Genomic DNA, 19826 nt, shown 5'->3' with positions numbered 1-19826 from the left:
TTGTCCACACCTGATAATCCAGTGGTTAATAGTTACTGAAGCATGATGGGAGTGCAGTATCCAAATCAACTGTCCCCTGTATCAATTGTTCCGTGTCCCCATTTTGCACACAGGGAGGTGTCTCAGTTTTGCAATCTGCTGCTTCCTTTATTATTCCACCCCCCTCTTCTGTTTAAGGCAAGCTTATTCTGTGTAGCAGAAGGATAATTGTATTAGCCTGTTATAGGAAAATACACTCTAAAAGGGAATCCTGTGGCAGTTTTAAGGCTAGCAGATTTACTGTGGCATAAGCTTTAACGGACTAGAACCGGCTGTGTCTCAGATTTCATTGCATTGTTTGACCCCTCGGTTTGCAATTTTTACTCCTGCGCCCGTGGATATGTCTGGGCCAAATGATGATACACTGCTTCAGTCCACAAAATCTTTTGCCAATAAAAAGCCCCTGCTATGCTTTTAAGACTCCTTCTACCCAGTTAAATAATCTTTGAGAATGGCTCTCCATACCCTGCCCAAAAGCATTCTAAAACATGTCTTAGAACAGTATCTCCTTCCTCTTTTGTGCCAACCCTTTGGAACCTATTTTTCTTTTGAAAGGCTCCCAGTCGCTTGCTTAAGAATGTCGGAGTTGGCCATTTTAGTGCCAGGCCTGGACTTTGCCTGCTCCTTATTTAGTTCTGTGTCTGGGGCAGTAAATGGCTCTTTCTTGGCATCAGACTTTGGCTACAGCTTAGTGAGGACAGCAAGAAGGAAAACCAAAATGGCTTTTTACTTCATCCCGGCTGCATTTCCCCAAGCACTGGGAAAACATGGCATGGATTGAGTTGTGTTGGGAGCTCAGCTCTGTGGGCCCTTCTAGCATCCAGTGACCCTGGGGAGCAACCTAGCCATGCTAAGTTGGGTCCAGTCACTTTGCCAATGGCTTTCCTCCCTCCCTCCTATTTCTTCACCCTGTTGGGATTCCTTCCACAGAATCCCTTCTTCCATCTTCCCCTCTTTTCCCTTTGGTGTCCAGAGATGGAAAGGTAAGAATTGTCACCAGGTTATAAAACAAATTTTTTTAGCAGAAGCAGCTTTAGGAGCAACAGTGGTATAGTGGTTAAGATCAGGTGTACTCTAATCTGGAGGAACCGGGTTTAATTCCCAGCTCCCACCTGAGCAGTGGAGGCTTATCTGGGGAATTCAGATTAGCCTGTACACTCCCACACATGCCAGCTGGGTGACCTTGGGCTAGTCACAGTTCTTCTCTCAGCCCCATCTACCTCACAGGGTGTTTGTTGTTGGGGGGGGATGACAGGAGTTTGTAAGCCCCTTTGAGTCTCCTTATAGGAGAGAAAAGGGTGATATAAATCCAACTCCTCCTCCTCCTCCTCTTCTTCTCCTTCTCCTTCTCCTTCTGCTTCTGCTTCTGCTTCTTCTTCTTCTTCTTCTTCTTCTTCTTCTTCTTCTTCTTCTTCTTCTTCTTCTTCTTCTTCTTCTTCTTCTTCTTCTTCTTCTTCTTCTTCTTCTTCTTCTTCTTCAGGCAGGGAATTTGGGAGGGGGCATTGCACAAAGGATCGGGGGAAAAACCCAAATGAAATTAGCTGTTCACCTTTAAACCCATTGAGAAAAAATGGCCTTCTCTGGCCACGCTGCCTCCTTTGTCTGGATACCAATCAGGCTTCTTTTGTTTGGCTTTCCGGGCAGGGGGGGGGTAGTTCTCTTTGCCACCCATCCTCCCCAACCCTCTTATTACGGCCTAGTAAAAACCAGATGCCACCAGATTAATGCTTCCCCCGGCTATTAAACAACAAGAGCCGTGACTTCATCAACAATGCGCGCTCACCCAGCACATCTCAAGGCAAGGAACTTAATGCCTTCTTCTTTCCGAAGGCGGAACAATTAATAGTGAATTAGCTGGCTGCTTTGTTTACCGAGCCATGCAGGGAGGGAAGCCATAGCAATTAGTTTCTTCTTAATGGGCTATTGATTTTCAGTTACTAAATTAAGAAGCGGTTCCTTGAACAAGGCAAGGATTTTATATATATATAATAGGAATAAAGATACTGATCTTTGGCAGCAGAATCTAATTTGCTAAATGCTTATTTGGTTCAGTTGGGTTACAGTTTTCCGGGAAGACCACCTCGCCCACGGCTCAAGTTTTAAGCCGCCTGGCTGTCTAGTGGGCAAATAACTGGGGGCTTGTGGAAGAGCCCTTTGCCTCCCCCTCCCCCCCCAGTTTAACCTCTCTTCCATTCCTCTCAGGGCCACTGACTCTTCCTTACAAATCTCCCCTCCCCAGATTGGCTTTGGGGGGATTACAAATTTCCCCAAGGAAAGTGTGCTTTTGCAGGGGAAATTGATGGGGGTACAGTATACCTCCACCACCATCACCACCTCCATTCCCAGACTCTTTGTTGCAAAGCCCTACCAAGCCCCTCGCATCAGTGTTAAGAAGGGAGCCTAACTTCCATGTGCCATCTTGTTTGTTTTAGGGGTAAAACCCGAATCAACAACAACAAAAACCTGAACATTTTATGTTTTTAATTTACTGAAAAAAAAGCCCCTGGCTATTCAACAAAGCCAAATATCCTGAGAGCCAATGAAGCTGAACAGGATCCAGCTTTGGCCCTTTCCCCACTCACTGTTTGCTGCGCGCTACTCTCGCCGAGTAGCACGGGGTCCAGCTGCACTCCCCACTACAGGGGCGGCTACAACGCAGCAGCCCCGACTCTGCTGCTCTTGCGCCCCCTCAGTGCATGAGGTCATTCTAGGCTGCTCAAAGCAGTAGCACACTTTGATGACCCGGCGCAGAGAAGCGCTTGAGGGGAGTGGGGAACCCAGGGAACCACGACCCTCGGGACTAAGGTCCTGGACCAGGCGAAGCGAGCGATCATTTTAAAGTGTGGGCGAAAATGTCGGCCTTTGATCGGGGGGGGGGGGGGGAGGGGGAGAACTGAATGCTGTCCTAGGCTCAGCCCAGCCCAGCATTCAGTTCTCCTCGGCCGCTTCCCAAATCCTCTGGGGCTTTGGAAACCGGGGGGGGGGGGGGCGAAATGGGACGGGACGGGACTGAATGCTGCAGTGGGCTCAACCCAGACAGTATTCAGTTGCACTTTTCCCTGCTATGACTTCTCATGTCCATGTGGATTTGAGAAGCCATGATGGGAAGAAGTGAATTTTTTTGGATTTGGAGTTTTACAACCCCCAAAAAATTTAGTAAAAGGCTGAATTAAGCCCACGGGTCCAACAGGTACTGGAGTTATTCAGCTTTACCAAAAATGTCCAGGTTTTTAAAAACGTAAAACCCAAAGTTTAACAATAAAAATCATCAGTGCTCACCCCTAGTTCATTTTCTTCCCGCCGCCTGCCGTTTACTGGCATTCATGCATGGAATGTTGGTCTATTAATCTGAACCTGTCGGCCACTCTGTGTGTTCTGAGAAGGCAAGGAGACATACTCAAAACTCATTAAGAGCTTCAACAGTTATGTAATAACTGTGAGAAAGATTGCCGTTGTGCGCTCTTGGTTTGTAGATTTAAAAGGTAACAATTGACGAACTGTGTGCAGTTATTTTGTTTGTTTTAAAAAAAATAGACCTGCAAGACTGAACACTGTCTGTTCTTGGCCTGCCAATAATATTTGTCTTTCCAAAACACAGCCTTCATTGAAAAATCAAAGGCTTTAATCCTTTTTCCGTAGATAAAAGCCAACTATATGAAACTCTAGTCTTTTCCATTCATCTTTTGTTACTCTTTCCCTCTGCCGTTCTTCCTTTGGCCTCCCCTGTTGAAATTTCACTGGTAAGCCTCATTTTCTTTTCCTTTTTAAAATTTACCTGATGCTGTAAGGCCCCTTCCGCACATGCCAAATAATGCACTTTCAGTCCCCTTTCGCAATTGTTTGCAAGTGGTTTTTTCTATTCCGCACAGCTGCAAAGTGCATTGAAAGTGGATTGAAAGTGCATTATTCTGCATGTGCGGAAGGGGCCTAAGTGTTGTATTGAGTGAGGGGTTCTGTGTAAATATTGCCTCTTCTGCATATCACTGCAGTCTCTTTTAGGGAAGGTGCAAAAGCTCAATCGGGGATGGATTGGCCTTCCAACTTCCTGATAGGTCACTGCCCCAGAGAGCCTGTGGTTTCTAGGAGCAAGCATACTCAGTCTCTAGTAACTCTGCCAAAGCCTGAGGGGCCACTCAGCTCAGACCATTTATTGACAATGGTAATTAGAGTCGGTTTGCCAGTTGTCTTTTCCCATGCTGCCAGCAGTTTTCAGGAGGATTTAGTTGGTGACCTAATACCCACCGATTGTACTTCTGAGCTGCATGACCTCTACAGTGTTGGCACCTAGCACCACACGGGCTGCTCATCTTGGCTTACTCCAAGGCCATTTTTCACCTACGAGTCCACTCCTGCCTCTTCTGAGAATCTCCTGGAACGTATGCGTCTGTCTCCTCAGATGGATTTGGTCCAGCAGCTGCATTTACAGTCATAGATCTCTGAGGAAGAAGGATCTGTCTTTCTCTTTTCTTCTCCCTCCCTTCCTCCATAGTGGTTGAAACCTATGTGCCAAGCTCTTTGGGCAGGCTATAAAGTTGTATAAGCAAAATAGTTGTGAGCACCAGCCTGAAGCAAGAAGAGAGAGAGGTACAGTTTGACTCTCGCTGGGGAATTTATGAGTCACTGAAGTGAGGACGGCCTTGTGCCACTTCACAGATGTGAGGCTTATAAGGATATATGGAATTGCCTTGTACCAAGTCAGCTAAGTGGTCCTTTGGCAGGGTTCACCCAAATAGCTGCTTCAGCTTATCAAACCCTTCTTTCAGTTTGACTCCTGTATTGGTCTCACCAAAGGCAGTTTTGCAGGTTATTAACAGCCTGGAGCTGGGCTCACATGTCAAATTCAACCACGTTTGAGGAAAAAGATGCACAAACCTTGCCTGTTACCGGACTTGGGCATGCCCTCTCCGCACGTGTGGAATTGTGGTTATTTACTGGCTGTGATTACCTGGATCATAGGGCCGAACCATACGTTGGGTCCCTGTGGTGCATTTATACAGTGTTGCCCTCAGGGACTCACAGTTGTAAGTTCCCCATTGGGAACTTGTGGAAAATGTAACGTGTAGTATGGGCAGAGGTGGGATCCAGCAGGTTCTCACATGTTCCCGAGAGTAGGTTACTAATTATTAGTGTGTGCCAAGAGGGGGTTACTAATTGGTGATTTTGCCACATGATTTTTGCCTTAGTTACGCCCCTCCTCTCAGCAGTAGTGCACAGAACTTGAAGCAGTCTAGCAGGAGGTGCACCGGCGTGCGTGGCAGCCTGCACCTGCGTGCATTCGTTTCCCGTCCAAGAACCGGCGCAGTGTCCTTGTCACAGCCTCGCCCAGGAATGCCCCACCCCCGGAGTGCCCGGCCACGCCCCTGTCGTGCCCCACCCAGCCCTATTAGCACTACGCCACAGTTTAAATCCCACCACCATGGGAACCTGTTACTAAAATTTTTGGATCCCACCACTGAGTATGGGCCATACACATGTAGCTTTAAGGTTAACTAGGGTTAACCCATTCATTTCACACCAGTGACTGGAATTCTAAACTGGAGTATCATCCAGGTTTGGAACCCAAGTTAGTGTGTATAGGGAGCCACTACCTCCAGCTAATTATGATGCCTACATTTCTCCGTCACCCATTACTGGAATTGCTTTTTAATCATGGTTCTTGAGGGACTGGGGGAAGGTGAAGTACACAGCAAACCAGGCAAGAAGATTGATTCAAGAATGACTTCCCTTCATTATGACTGTCCGTTTTCTGAATCTCATTGGAAACATACGTCTCTGAATGTTTAGGGAAGCATTTCTTCTCTCTGCATATTTTATTTCAAGGATTTGTGTCCAGTTTTTCCTCCAAGGGCCTTAGAGCAGCTTTGATAGGATTATCCCATTATCTCTATGAGATAGGCTAGGCCAGGGGTCTGATGGGATTTGTAGTCCATTAACATCTGGAGAGCCTCAGGTTGCAGACCCTTGGGCTAGGCTGAAGAGATGGTGGTCCTGGATCATCACAGGTATGCATAGATGTGAAGAACCATGTTAGATGTGAGCCCACTTGGAAGCATATTATGGAAGCATCTTGGAAGCATCTTTCCCCGGGGCAAATTTTTTTGGGGGTGGGGTGGGTTGGGGGAGGAGTACTCTGGTTTTAAGCACAGCTTGAACTTTTCTGTCTGGCCTGTCATTCAGTGAGGACACCTCCTCCACACCCCCTCAAGTGATGCGCAGAATTGATTGGCCATCTTTACTGTCACCAAGCTGTTCATTTCTCCTGTTTTGGAGCAGCTTTTGAATTGTATTAAAAGGTATTAAAAAAACTCTTGATGGAAAATAACAACGAGGAAAGAGAAACAGAGAGCTGGAAGGGATCCCAGAAATCATGTAGTCCAACGCATTGCACAATGCAGGAAATTCACATCTACCTTCAACCCACATTCCCCCAGTGACCCCTGCTCTATGCCCAAAGGAAGGCAAAAACCCTCCAGGATTCCTGAACCAGCCTGGCCTGGAGGAAGAGTCATTCCTGACCCCAAAGTGGCGATGGTGGCTGTATAAGAAACAGCCACAAGAGCCAAGCACTGATTCATCACTTCCAGCCCTCCCTCTCACGATCTGCCTAAATTAATAGTGAGTCACCTATAGAATTAGCATTCTATAGACTCACAAATGTTTGAGCAGATAAGCATGAAAAGTGCTTACAGACAAAAACAAATCTGGCAAGCTGTGAGCCATGAGTATTGGATTTATTTATTTTCTTCACATACATCCTGCCTTTCTCCCCAACGGAGACACAGAGCTGATAGCATCAATCTCTTCTCCTCCATTTTATCCTCATAAAGCCCTGTGAGGCAGAGGCATACTGGGAGGATATGGCGCCTGGAGACAATATGTCTCTGGGTGCCCCCCCCCCACTGCACCTGGAGGCAGGTCTCCGCCCCTGAGCCACACATCCCCTCCCCCGGGCTCCTGGAGCCCGGGAGCCCAGCTTCTGCCCTCCTCTTTGGGGAAAGCAGAAGAGACTGCCATCTTCCATCCTCCGAGAGGTGCTTTTATAATCACTGAGGCCGGGGGTGGGGCTCAGGGGGGCTGTGCCCCTGCCCTCAGTGCTTATAAAAGCACCTCTCAGAGGATGGAGGATGGCAGTCTCTTCTGCTCTCGCCAAAGGAGAGTGCAGAAGTCGGGCTTCCGGGGGAGGGGGTGGGAGCAGTGTCCTCGGCCCCGCCCACATCGTCATTGACATGGGCGGGGCCGAGGGAGCCCGAAGACGACGAAGCAGCAGCACTTCCTCCTGCCTCGTTATCTTCGCACCGAACATAGTCACGTGGGGGACCAATTTTGTGCCCCCCACGTGGCCAGATTAATGACGCCCGGGGACAAGGGTACCCCCTGTCCCCAGGCAGACATGCCACTGCTGTGAGGGAGATTAGGCTGAGAGAGAGAATGAGATTGGCTGGCCCAGGATGCCCCAACAAGCTTTCACGTCAGAGGAGCCATTTGAACCTTGGTCTCCCGGAATCCTTGCCTAACACCCCACCAAGCTGGCCTCTAGCTGATCCGGTAGCTCTGTTTGTGTCCTTTGCAGGGAAGTAACTCAGGTGCCAATTCAGGTTGGGAAATTCCTAGACATTTTTTTGTAGGGGTGGGTGGGTGGAAACTGGGGATGGTGGAGTTTGGTGAGAGGAAGAAGCTTAGTGAAGTCTAATGCCCTAGTGCCGTGGTGGCGAACCTTTGGCACTCCAGATGTTATGGACTACAATTCCCACCAGCCCCTGCCAGCATGGCCAATTGGCCATGCTGGCAGGGCCTGATGGGAATTGTAGTCCATGAACATTTGGAGTGCCATAGGTTCGCCACCATGGCCCTAGCGTTTACCCTCCAAAGCAGCCATTGTCTCCAAGAGAGCCCATTACTGTAGTCTGGAGATCAGTAGTAATACTTGATTCTCCAGACTCCACCTGGAGGTTGGCAGCCTTAGAAATAACTCCCGCGGTCAGAACCCCCTATCCGTGGAAGTCTGTCTGCCTGCTTGCTGCCTTAGTGGCGTAGGAGGTTAAGAGCTCATGTATCTAATCTGGAGGAACCGGGTTTGATTCCCAGCTCTGCCGCCTGAGTTGTGGAGGCTTATCTGGGGAATTCAGATTAGCCTGTGGACTCCCACACACGCCAGCTGGGTGACCTTGGGCTAGTCACCGCTTCTCGGAGCTCTCTCAGCCCCACCTACCTCACAGGGTGTTTGTTGTGAGGGGGGAAGGGCAAGGAGATTGTAAGCCCCTTTGAGTCTCCTGCAGGAGAGAAAGGGGGGATATAAATCCAAACTCTTCTTTTTCGTCTTCTTGGCTGGATGGGGATTTGTTCCTGATCTTCCACAATCCACGTACAGGGAATTTTTCCTGCTTTTGTGGGAAACGTTGGGGCAATCCAATAGTTACGTAAAATGTTCAACTGTTCTGAGAGATGAGTTGAAATGATGTAAGTGACAGTAAGGCCCTTTCCGCATGGCCAAAGCAAAGCAGGGGGCAGGCGGGGTACATGAGCCCGGTGCAGTCCCGGACTGTTCACACGTCCCCATGCGGGAGGCCCTGGAGCTAACGTGGGTCACTGACACGCCTTCATGCGGAGGCGTGTCTACTTTTCCATAACTCACCTGCGACACTGCATAGCTCTGCAGCCCGGCACACACGGACCCCCGCTACGCAGGAGAGAGGAGGGAAACAAGAAACGACAAAGGCGCATCCAACTGAAGTGCCTCCCACCTGGGTCCGTTCGCAGCAGCACGGCTGCAAGGCGAGGTAAACCAAAAGAATTGCACAAATCGCAATGCTTGAAAAACCGGGGGGAAGGAAATGCGGAGCGGACTCACGTTAGGAGCGGGATCCTTGCAAAGTTCTCCCCCAACCCAGGATTTATCCCGCCCTTAACCCGTGTTCTTCATGTTGATGTGTTTGGGGCTGTGTAGGGATGGGTGGAGGAAGGGGAAAGTGAGGATGGGGTATGAGTCTGAAATTGTGTGCATCAAGGAATGCTGCTGTAAATTTCGTTGTGCGTGCACGATGACAATAAAATACTTATGCTTATGCTTATTGGGCTGTATGGAAAGAGCCCAAATGAAGGACTCATTAAAGCACCTGGGAGTCAGGTTGAGTTCGGCCAAAGAGGCAGAAAAATTGTCTGAACTGCAAGACCTTGCAACCGAGCAGGGATTTTAACCCTAGTCCCCCCCCCCCACACACACACACGCATATGACTCTGTCCCCTGGAACGCCCTTTCTCTTCCTTGCCCCGCACAGCCACTTCTGAGGTTAATCTTCCTCCTGCTGAGGCGTCATCTGGCCCAGCTGCTCCAAGTCCTGGGCTATGAACTCTGGGGCGGCAGTGCTGCTGTTCGCTGCGTTTTCACTTACCCAGCAACTTGATCAAAAGCGAAGTCGATAGAAGACCTTTGAAAAGCCTCTGCTTCATTTGCCCTGCCAGTTGGGCTGATGCCCGCTGAAGCGAAAGCACTCGCCCTGTGGGCATTCTGCACTCACAGTATCTCGTTAAACCAGATAAGCCCACAGTCCCTGTTTTTTGCCTTACCAGCTTCATGCTTCAAACAGACCAAAGTCAGGACGGGGTCCTGAGGTGAAGGCCAAGAAGAGAACCATTAGATCCTGAAGAAACCTCCCGAGCGAATTAAGTAGTGCATGCCCTCGCTCACCTTGCCTGGGGCTACTAAAAGTCTTCCCGGGCTTTGGGGCAATGTGCGAAAAAGCTCCCCCTCGGTCTGAGACACTTTCAACCGTGTTTCATTTTAACATTTAACATTTCATTCAGTGTAAACCACCCCTTTGCGGAAAAGGGGTGAACAAATACGGGAGTAAAATAAACCTGGGTGCCTCTGACGCCTCTTCTCTTGTCAAGTCTGCACACCCAGGATTAAGGGCCAAGGCGTCACTGGATTGGATCTGTCGTTTTAAAAATGACGCTTCTGGTTTAAGAAGCAAGGAGCATGTTTCAGCAGGCGACTGTTTCTGAAAGAGACGCCGACCTTCTTCCTCCAAAGTGCCCGCGCAACTCTTTTTCCAGGTCACTGGCTGATGCGGAGAGGCACATCTGGCTGTATCACCTCCTGGTTTTCCACGAGGAAAAGCTGTCTTCGGAGCTCTTTGCCTGGAAAGAAAACAAGCAACTGAGAAGTTAATGTTAGGTTTAAACCGCAAGAGGGGGGCAATCAGGTTGTTCATGCCTTACTGGCTGTCTTTTAAGGTCATTCATGTGATTCTCACCTATTAAAAAAAAATCAGTCTTCAGGCTGAAAGGCTGGATGCTGGGGGAACAGATGGTTTGCAGATCCTGCTCAGAGTCCCAGGTCCCTACTTTGAGGGAGGGATTCCAGATTGCGGAGTCTTCCTCCGTTCCCTCCCTTTGTGGCTTTAAAATTTGACCGCCTAATTTTACCTTGATCAATGTCACCTTCCCTAACATATCCTAGTATTAATATTGAGAATAATAAAAACCGAGTGTTTTATTTTTTTTTAATTTATTCATTTGACTTAATAAACCGCTCTCCCCAAAGGGCTCCTTGTATTGCCCCTCAAGGTCCCTCTGCTCGTCGGAGGAAAACCTGTTGATCCCTGGCCCAAAAGACATCCGGCTGGCCACCACTCTGACCCTGCTTTGCCACTGACCTATGTTATAAGCATTACCTTTGTGGTGATGTTTCCCTTTGGACTTAGGCTCAGGTAACACACCCCCTTTCCCAGCCACCAATAGGGAAGGGGAGGGGCCCTGGCATCTGGACATGGCCCACCCACCCTAGCGGAGGGAGGGGGTGGAGGGAGGAGGAGGGGCACCATGCAAGGGAAGGGGAGGAAGGGGTGGCGTGCAAGGGAGGGGCCCCGGCATCTTGACCCACCCTAGCGAAGGGAGGGGGTGGAGGGAGGAGGAGGGGCGCCATGCAAGGGAAGGGGAGGGAGGGGTGGCATGCAAGGGAGGGAGGGGGAGGGAGGGAGGGGCACCATGCAAGGGAAGGGGAGGAATGGGTGGCGTGCAAGGGAGGGGGAGGGGGCCCGGCATCCCGGACCCACCCTAGCAGAGGGAGGGGGAGGGGTGCCATGCAAGGGAAGGGGAGGGAGGGTTGGCATGCAAGGGAGGGGAGGAAGGGGGAGGAGTTTTAGATCAAAGTGAGGCATTTTTACATACCTCCCTTCCCAATGTGCAAGTTAATTTAGCGCATTGCAACTCCGTCGCTGTCCCTCCTTAGCTCGTGAAAAAGCTGGCCTTTGAGCCCTTGGCTCTTACAAAGCTGTGCAGAACCTGTTCCCCCAGATCAAGGTGTCACTCTGGACAAGACACTGGCTATTTAGCAAGTCTGTTAAAAATGAATGGTTTCATTTGAGCTTGGGTAGCCCAGAGAGCGGGATAGCTCAGAGGAAGCTCCAAGCGTATATTTGAAGCAGTTTTTAATTTCTTGTTCAGCCTCAAATCACCCCAGTGTATATGTTTTTATTTTTTGCATATCCTGTGAAATAGGATCTTAACAGATGCAAACTTTAAAATATTCTGTTGTTTTATTTATATCCTTCTGTCAGTCGTGAAACTTAAGTGAATATCTGTAAGGGTTTCAAGAAGTCTCCCATCCAAGCACTGACCAGACCCCCAGCTGTTCTGCTTGATCAACACTGGAGTATCATGTACCTTCCAACCAGGATACAGAGTCTGGGGCCAGAGTATCTTCTCTGGTTATCTAGTCTCATCTTTGGCTGGATTAAGTAGGAAGGGCATGGCAGAAATCTAAACTTCCTCTTCATAGATTTTCAGTCATCTACAAATAGTTTTAATTTAACAAACAAAATCTATTTAGAAAAGGGTCAATGAAATATGCCCAAGGCAAAGAGCAGCAATACAGTCCAGTAAAGTAAGAAATTATAAAACCATTTTTTAAAAAGCAAATAATAAGTACAATTAACCAACAGTTTTCCAACCGCGAAGAGCCCTGTGGCGCAGAGTGCTAAACTGCAATACTGCAGTCAAAGCTGTGTTCATGAGTTCAATCTTGACAGAAGTCGGGTTCAGGTAGTCAGCTCAGATTAACTCACTTTCAGAATAATGAAGAAGAAGAAGAAGAAGAAGAGTTGGATTTATATCCCCCCTTTCTCTCCTATAAGGAGACTCAAAGGGGCTTACAAACTCCTTACCCTTCCCCCCTCACAGCAAACATCCTGTCAGGTAGGTAGGCCTGAGAGAGCTCAGGAGAACTGTGACTAGCCCAAGGTCACCCAGCTGGCGTGTATTGGAGTGCACAGGCTAATCTGAATTCCCCAGTTAAGCCTCCACAGCTCAAATGCATGACAGAAGCCAGGAAGAGGAATCCTTGGTTTCCTCAAGATTAGAGTCCCACATATGCTCTCTTAACCACTCGCCCATACACTGGCTAGCCTTCAGGTCCACTTTCACAATTGTTTACCCAGAATTTGAATTTTTGCTATTTACCGCTTACAGTAAACTCCAGCTGCAAAGTGCAATGAAAGTGGATTGAAAGTGCATTATTCTGCATGTGCGGAAGGGGCCTCAGTCTCCCATCCTTCCGAGGTTGGTAAAATGAGTACCCAGCTGAGGAAGGTAGTGGCAAACCACCCCATAAACACAGTCTTTCTAGTAAATGTCATGGTGTGACGTCGTTGCACACGCCCAGGGGATTACCTTTACCTGTTCAAACTTTTTTTTTTTCCAAACCATAATGGCAAGAGGCAATTATGGCTGTAATTAACAGTGTTCGGCAGCGAAAAGGTAATTTGAATAGAAAGGAGCCTGTGTGATTACGCCAGAGTGGACTAAGAAGTCAGTTGGTTACGCACCAGTTGAGGCTGGGCCGGCCCTCGCGAGTGGCCGCTGAGGAGAACTTGGCGGGTTTCGTTGCCCACACTTCCGCCACGCTCCGATCCCTCAGTCCAGGAGGCCACGAGCCTACCTCCAGAAGCGCCCTCCGCCTCAAGCGCCGCCGGGCTGGCTGAGCAGAGAAAGCGCTGAGAAGGGCTGGTCATGCCTCCGATTTGCGCCCCTCCTGCTGTAGCCATTCGCCGCTTCCCGTCTCCGCCCGCGTCAGGCCCGGAGACTCCAGGCCGAGGCTGCCAGAAAGGAATTGCCTACAGCGCTGCTAGCCTTAGCCCAGGAGGAGGACGAGGGGGGGCCAGGCCTGGCCCGGCTTGGCCTGGCCCGGCCTCACCCGAGTCGACCCCCGCCGCCGGGCCTCCATCATGAGGAGGGAAATGAACGGCGTGACCAAGAGCCGCTTTGAGAATATTCTCCTTCCTGGATGTGGTCACCCTCTGCCGTTGTGCTCAGGTCTCCAGGGCATGGAACGTCCTAGCCCTGGATGGTAGCAACTGGCAACGCATTGACCTGTTTGATTTCCAGAGGGACATAGAGGGGCGCGTAGTAGAGAACATTTCCAAAAGATGTGGGGGTTTCTTGCGGAAGCTGAGCTTGCGTGGATGCCAAGGCGTAGGTGATAACGCACTAAGAACGTTTGCACTAATAACGCACTTAAGTGGACTAAGCTCCCAGATCTGGTGGACTGTAACAATGAATGACCCGTCACCATCTCTGCTAATGTCATGATAGCAATTTTGGTATCACATTTCAAAGCAAGCAGGGGTGAGGGGGAGAGGAGATACTGAAGTCTGGCATTGCTAGCACTAAAGAACGTCTGCTAAATTTTGGTGTACAGAAGTGGGCATTCAACAAGGGAGTTCCCGACTTCATCAAGGGAGAATTCTTGCCACTGCCTTAACTCCCGCAAAATAATTATTTAACACGAGTGCCATACAAGTTGTTGGTGCTGTACGATGTTACAAAACATCCATACGTGCATTCGTTCCATTTTTATGATGCCCTTCTTCCAAGCAGCTCAGGGCAGCATCCGGTGTTTCTCCCATTTCCATTTTCCTCTCACAACAACCCCCTGAGGTAGGTTCAGAGAGTGACTGGCCCAAGGTTACTTAGTAAAGTTCACGGGAATTTGCACCCAGATTTTCCCAGTCCTAGTCCAACACTCAAACTACTGCACTGTACTGCCTGTCCACATAACATTTAGAAGAAGAAGAATTTGGATTTATATCCCCCTTTTCTCTCCTGTAGGAGACTCAAAGGGGTTTACTGTAGGGGTGAGCCAGCGAACCCAGCAGAGCCTCAGACAGAGCACAGGAATGCCTGCGCCATCTGTTGCCTTCTGGGCGCACACACTCACCTGTCACAAGACCCCCGTGACTCATGGGTCACAAGATGTCCCGGACAAAGGGACAAAAGGTACATACCCCCAGGTTTGGATTAGGCCCAGACAGGAACGTTTCCTCCCGCACGTACGCAGCCCCTATGAGTCATGTATTGTGCAACATTCTCCCGCTCTCCCGCCTTCCCCAAACCCTTAATAAAAGGTGCCAGGGACCCCAGCTCGGCAGATTAGCCAGATCCATCGATCACGCTATATCGCCACTGGCTTCTCTCCACCAGATGATATCGCTGCGTCTCGTCTCTTCATTGCGTCGCCCGTAACGACTTCAGTTTACAATCTCCCCCCCCCTCACACAACAAACACATTGTGAGGTGGGTGGGGCTGAGAGAGCTCCAAAGAGCTGTGACTAGCCCAAGGTCACCCAGCTGGCGTGTGTTGAGTGCACAAGCTAATCTAGTTCAATTTAGTTTATTTATAAATTTAGTTAATTTAAATTTAAATTAAAGACTAATCCAGTTAAATTTAGTTAAAGTACACGAATCTTGTGAATGAAACTGAGAGATGGAATAGTAGTAAACAAAGATGCTTGACTTCCAGCCCAATCCGGAAGGGGGTGGGAGGCGTAAACGTGCATAAGGAGTGGCAGAGGGCTGTACCGACACATTTACCCACTAGGCGGGCTCAAGGGGCACCCCTACCGGCGAAGGGGACAAGGGTGCTGGCAGCCCCTCAGTCCTGCAGTGGTGTAACCTGAAAGTCCGGGCCACTGTGGAACAATGCTAGTGTCCACTGGGATGCCAGCATGGCGGGAGTGGGCGGGGGGGGGGTGTTCCCAGGGGTGGAGCTGTTAGTCAATTTCCACTGGCATTCCAGCCTGGAATCACCGGCTCCTGGGCTTGCAGGCTTATGCTGCATGAAAGTAAGCCTGTTTGGCCTTCTTCCCTCCCTTCTGTGCCACCCAAAGACCCTTTGGAGGCAGCGCAATGCTGTTGTCAGTGCCGGCACATCTCCGCCCTCCGCCGCCCCACCCCCCAAACTGGATTGCACTGTCGGAGTCACAAGAAATTAGGTCTGTACTGAATTGCTTGTTTTAAATTCAGGCAGTGCGGCCTCTTCAAGGACATATGGAATCCCCGAAGCATATTGCACTTGGATGCCTCTTCTAGTGTTGCATGCTCCGCCTCCCCTCTTTCTTCTTTTTAGTCCTTACAGTTCATGCCCCTTTGGCTCTTTCGCTGCATGCAGCGTGTGCACGCCGCTCCTTGCCCCAGGACCTAAAAAGAACACGCTAAATAGGATTTGCCAGTTTCTTTCAGTTGAGAAATTTCAGGACACCCTCCCTTCAGGCTGCAGTTTTCCAGTTCATTTAGAAGTTTTAAGCTCCATCAATTACTCCTTCCGGCACGCCTGATGAAACGCACTTTCCCCCCATCTTAGTGAGCTTCCATTTCTCCAGTCTTTAGAGGGAAAAGGCCTGAGAGCCAACGTTAAACCAAGCACAAGCAAAGCTCTTTCATGCTAGGGATGTGCCGTTCATCTCTGCTACTGGGTCTTCCTTGAAAGACAGCTCAGTTCCAGAGATGATTGAGTGTACACTTCAGTGTACACCTCACCAGCACCTGAATTCTGGAACCCTTTGACGTGGGCTTTCTGGGCTGTGTGGCCGTGGTCTGGTAGATCTTGTTCCTAACGTTTCACCTGCATTTGTGGCTGGCATCTTTTCAGGTGTTATCACAGAGAGGTGTATCTCTCTGTGATATACCTCTGAAGATGCCAGCCACAGATGCAGGAAAAATGTTAGCAACAAGATCTACAGCCTGGAAAGTCCACAATAATCAGTTGAGTCTGGCTGTGAAAGCCTTTGACAATAAACTGGAATCTTTTGTTTTTAAAAAATTGCATTTTGGGAATGCCACAGGTAATACCCAGTTTGCCTTATTACTATTGTAGGTCAGCATCACCATTAATCCCCATGATAGTGTAATTGAGCGCAACATATGAGTTCCAGGAATCTTAAGCAAGTTTTTGGCTAAAGAGGTTTCATCATAATGTTGGTTCTCAGGCTCAAAGAACAAACTAAGCTGAGTGTAGGAAAAGCACACAGCTACAGGTAGAGACCTTCCCATGCTAGAAATCCTTCTCCAAAACAGTGTAGAGTGGAAATTTCCCACGGCAGCCAGAAACACACAACTACAAATGAGACCTGACACATAAACAAGTAGTTGTGTAAGGTCTCCACCCACATCAGCTTTTGGAGGGGAGGGATCAGTATGGTTGACACACTGGCAAGCCCTTGTGATATAGTGGAAGGATGGATGGATGGATGGATGGATGGATGGATGGATGGATGGATGGATGGATGGATGGATGGATGGATGGATGGATGGATGGATGGATGGATGGATGGATGGATGGATGGGCTGTGTCTCAGTGTTTGAACATCTGCTTAGAATGCCATGAAGTTCCCTGGGTGACTGTGAGTCAGATATAATCTCTTGGGGCAGGGGTAATGGACACAGGGAAGAGATCAGGAAAGCCACCTTGAGTTTCCCAGAGGGAAGGGATATGCTGATTGAATGAACTCTTCCTTCCCCCCATGTTCAACAAATCTCAAATTGGGAGGGAGGATTTCCAGTTATAGTCAGCATATTATTAATGCAAGCTCTAGATACTAGTGTACAAATAGACTTGGTTGGCTTGGCCAGCATCATCTTCCTAGCCAGGGTTGTAGAGGTACATTAACCATTTGGGGGGTATGTGTCATGTTTCCCTTTTTGAGAGAGGAGAAATATATGTGATTTTGCTGTCGAGTCACAGCTGATTGATGGCAACCCAGTAGGGTTTTCAAGGCAAGAGACATTCAGAGGTAGTTTGCCATTGCCTGCCTTGGGCAGAGAGAGTTTGGAGGGAACTGTAATTGGCCCAATGTCATCCAGCAGACTTTGTGTGGAGGAGTGGGGAAACAAACCCGGTTCTCCAAATTAGAGTTCCCTGCTTTTAAGCACTACACCTCCCTGACTCTCAAGGGAGAAATATGCCCGTGACTATTGTATGTGTTTTTGAGTAATCAAGCATGTCTTGCTTTGGAATGTACCAGACTTCAGCTTTCTACCTGGTTGGGAAATATATTTACATTTTTAATAGCCCTATAAGCCAGGGGTGTCCAATTCTGGTGCTTCAGATGTTCATGGACTACAATTCCCATCAGCCCCTGCTGGTATAGCCATGCCAGCAGGAGCTGATGGGAATTGTAGACAGTGAACATCTGAAGCGCCAGAGTTGGACACCTCTGCTATAAGCAAAAGCATCAGACCCAAGCATAATAATGCTATTTATTGTTTTCAAATCATAGTCCACCACAGTTGCTTTAACAACTTCTTACATCCTGCAGTAACCACAACAAAAATTGCAGACTACTTTTACTCTGCAAACTTCAATTTTGTTCAGGAGATAGAGAAGCAAACTACACATTTCTGTGCATGGACTTGGTTTTGCATTGAGAAGGGAGATGCATTCTCTCCTTAGCACCCATGCTTGAGTACCGGTGCTGCTGAATTTCTTACAACTGCCTGTGTTTCTGAACAGGTGAACACAGCCATGCACGAGGCCAAACTAATGGAGGAATGTGACGAGTTGATGGAGATCATCCGGCAACGCAAGCAGGTGATTGCTGTGAAGATCAAAGAGACCAAGGTAGGTCTTGTAAATATGCTGTCTATTGTCTATCGCTCCCCCTCCATCCATTGATATAGCCGTTTTTCATTATTGTTCTCTGGAAACACTGAGCCTGTGTAGTTACTTCTTTATTTCTGTGACTTGTTTCACCCTCTCCCAAGTATGTTATATATTTGCTAAAAGTTTGCCAAAATCTGAGCCTATGTGCCTACAAGAAGAAATATAAGACCTCCCCGCCCATCAGTTTGTGGAAGACAGGGATAAGTTAGTATGGTTAGCATACTGATAGCCACCACGAGCCCTTGGGATAGAGCAGACTGTAGTCAAACAAACAAACAAATAATATATGCATGTTACTAGACTGGGGTATTTTACTTATTTGTTTGTTTATAGTGTACCTTTCTCATTGTGACCCAAGACGGATTACACAGTATAAGCAAGTGCGAACAATAAGATGAGACAACTGAAAAGCAATGCAATACGATTAGGATTACAAAAGTTTGCAACAGTGCAGAAAGTTGCAGACATGATTGGTCTACCTATGCAGAACACAGAATTATGCATAGAAAACAATGGTATAAGAGCTGAATAATACATACCAAGCACAGTGGTAAAGTCCACAACCCTGTTCCCTTTATAGAACTGCTTCTCGAACCATTCCATTATAATACAGCCCTGTTACCTTTATAAAAATGCCCTTCTGAGCAGTTATGCTTTACAAGATTCCTTCCTTTTTAGCTTGAGAAGCGCTTTGGCTTTCCAATCCGAGTATAATTTTTGGTCTGTTCCTTGAAACTGTAGAATGAATTTAACATAATTCAACTTAATTATAATTTTGAACAGGTACATAGGCAAGAAAAATTCAAAGCATCCCACGACAAATATATTTTTATGGTATGATCAGACTAACTGGGAATAATTTATCTAAAATATTTATAGGGTGGCTTGTAGCATTTGAAACAGTGCACACACAAGTGTAAGTTAGCCAGCATTATGTACTAGTATCCGGGGAAGAACCAAATTTGCATGATTATTTCTGCTCTGGCAGAAGATTCTCTGCAGAAAAACATTTTGGCTTGAAGGGTCCAGAGATGAGAATTGGAGAGCTTTGAAGGAATTCCTCAGAACCAGAGTTATTTCCACACTTTGTTCTTACAGACATTAATCTTGTACTAGATCCATGGTGGCGAACCTATGGCGCTCCAGATGTTCATGGACTACAATTCCCATCAGCCCCTGCCTGCATGGCCAATTGGTGGGGGGTGGGGGGGGGGGGGGGGGGGGGGGGGGGGGGGTGGGGGGGGGGGGGGGTGGGGGGGGGGGGGGGTGGGGGGGGGGGGGGGGGGGGGGGGGGGGGGGTGGGGGGGGGGGGGGGTGGGGGGGGGGGGGGGTGGGGGGGGGGGGGGGTGGGGGGGGGGGGGGGTGGGGGGGGGGGGGGGTGGGGGGGGGGGGGGGTGGGGGGGGGGGGGGGTGGGGGGGGGGGGGGGTGGGGGGGGGGGGGGGTGGGGGGGGGGGGGGGTGGGGGGGGGGGGGGGTGGGGGGGGGGGGGGGTGGGGGGGGGGGGGGGTGGGGGGGGGGGGGGGTGGGGGGGGGGGGGGGTGGGGGGGGGGGGGGGTGGGGGGGGGGGGGGGTGGGGGGGGGGGGGGGTGGGGGGGGGGGGGGGTGGGGGGGGGGGGGGGTGGGGGGGGGGGGGGGTGGGGGGGGGGGGGGGTGGGGGGGGGGGGGGGTGGGGGGGGGGGGGGGTGGGGGGGGGGGGGGGTGGGGGGGGGGGGGGGTGGGGGGGGGGGGGGGTGGGGGGGGGGGGGGGTGGGGGGGGGGGGGGGTGGGGGGGGGGGGGGGTGGGGGGGGGGGGGGGTGGGGGGGGGGGGGGGTGGGGGGGGGGGGGGGTGGGGGGGGGGGGGGGTGGGGGGGG

At 49.8% G+C, this 19826-nt stretch overlaps 1 protein-coding gene across 1 annotated transcript in view; it reads left to right on the top strand.

Moving 5' to 3' along the window:
- LOC125442443 (probable E3 ubiquitin-protein ligase MID2) overlaps positions 1–19826 on the top strand; it is a 245876-nt gene that overhangs the window by 172915 nt on the left and 53135 nt on the right. Inside the window, 2 exon segments of the mRNA XM_048513806.1 lie at positions 17825–17932; positions 18758–18765. Of these exon segments, the coding sequence (XP_048369763.1) occupies positions 17825–17932; positions 18758–18765 (116 nt within the window).

This window comes from Sphaerodactylus townsendi, linkage group LG13 (genome assembly GCF_021028975.2).
Source record: "Sphaerodactylus townsendi isolate TG3544 linkage group LG13, MPM_Stown_v2.3, whole genome shotgun sequence".
Lineage (NCBI taxonomy): Eukaryota > Metazoa > Chordata > Lepidosauria > Squamata > Sphaerodactylidae > Sphaerodactylus > Sphaerodactylus townsendi.
This window is presented reverse-complemented; position numbering and strand designations above follow the sequence as displayed.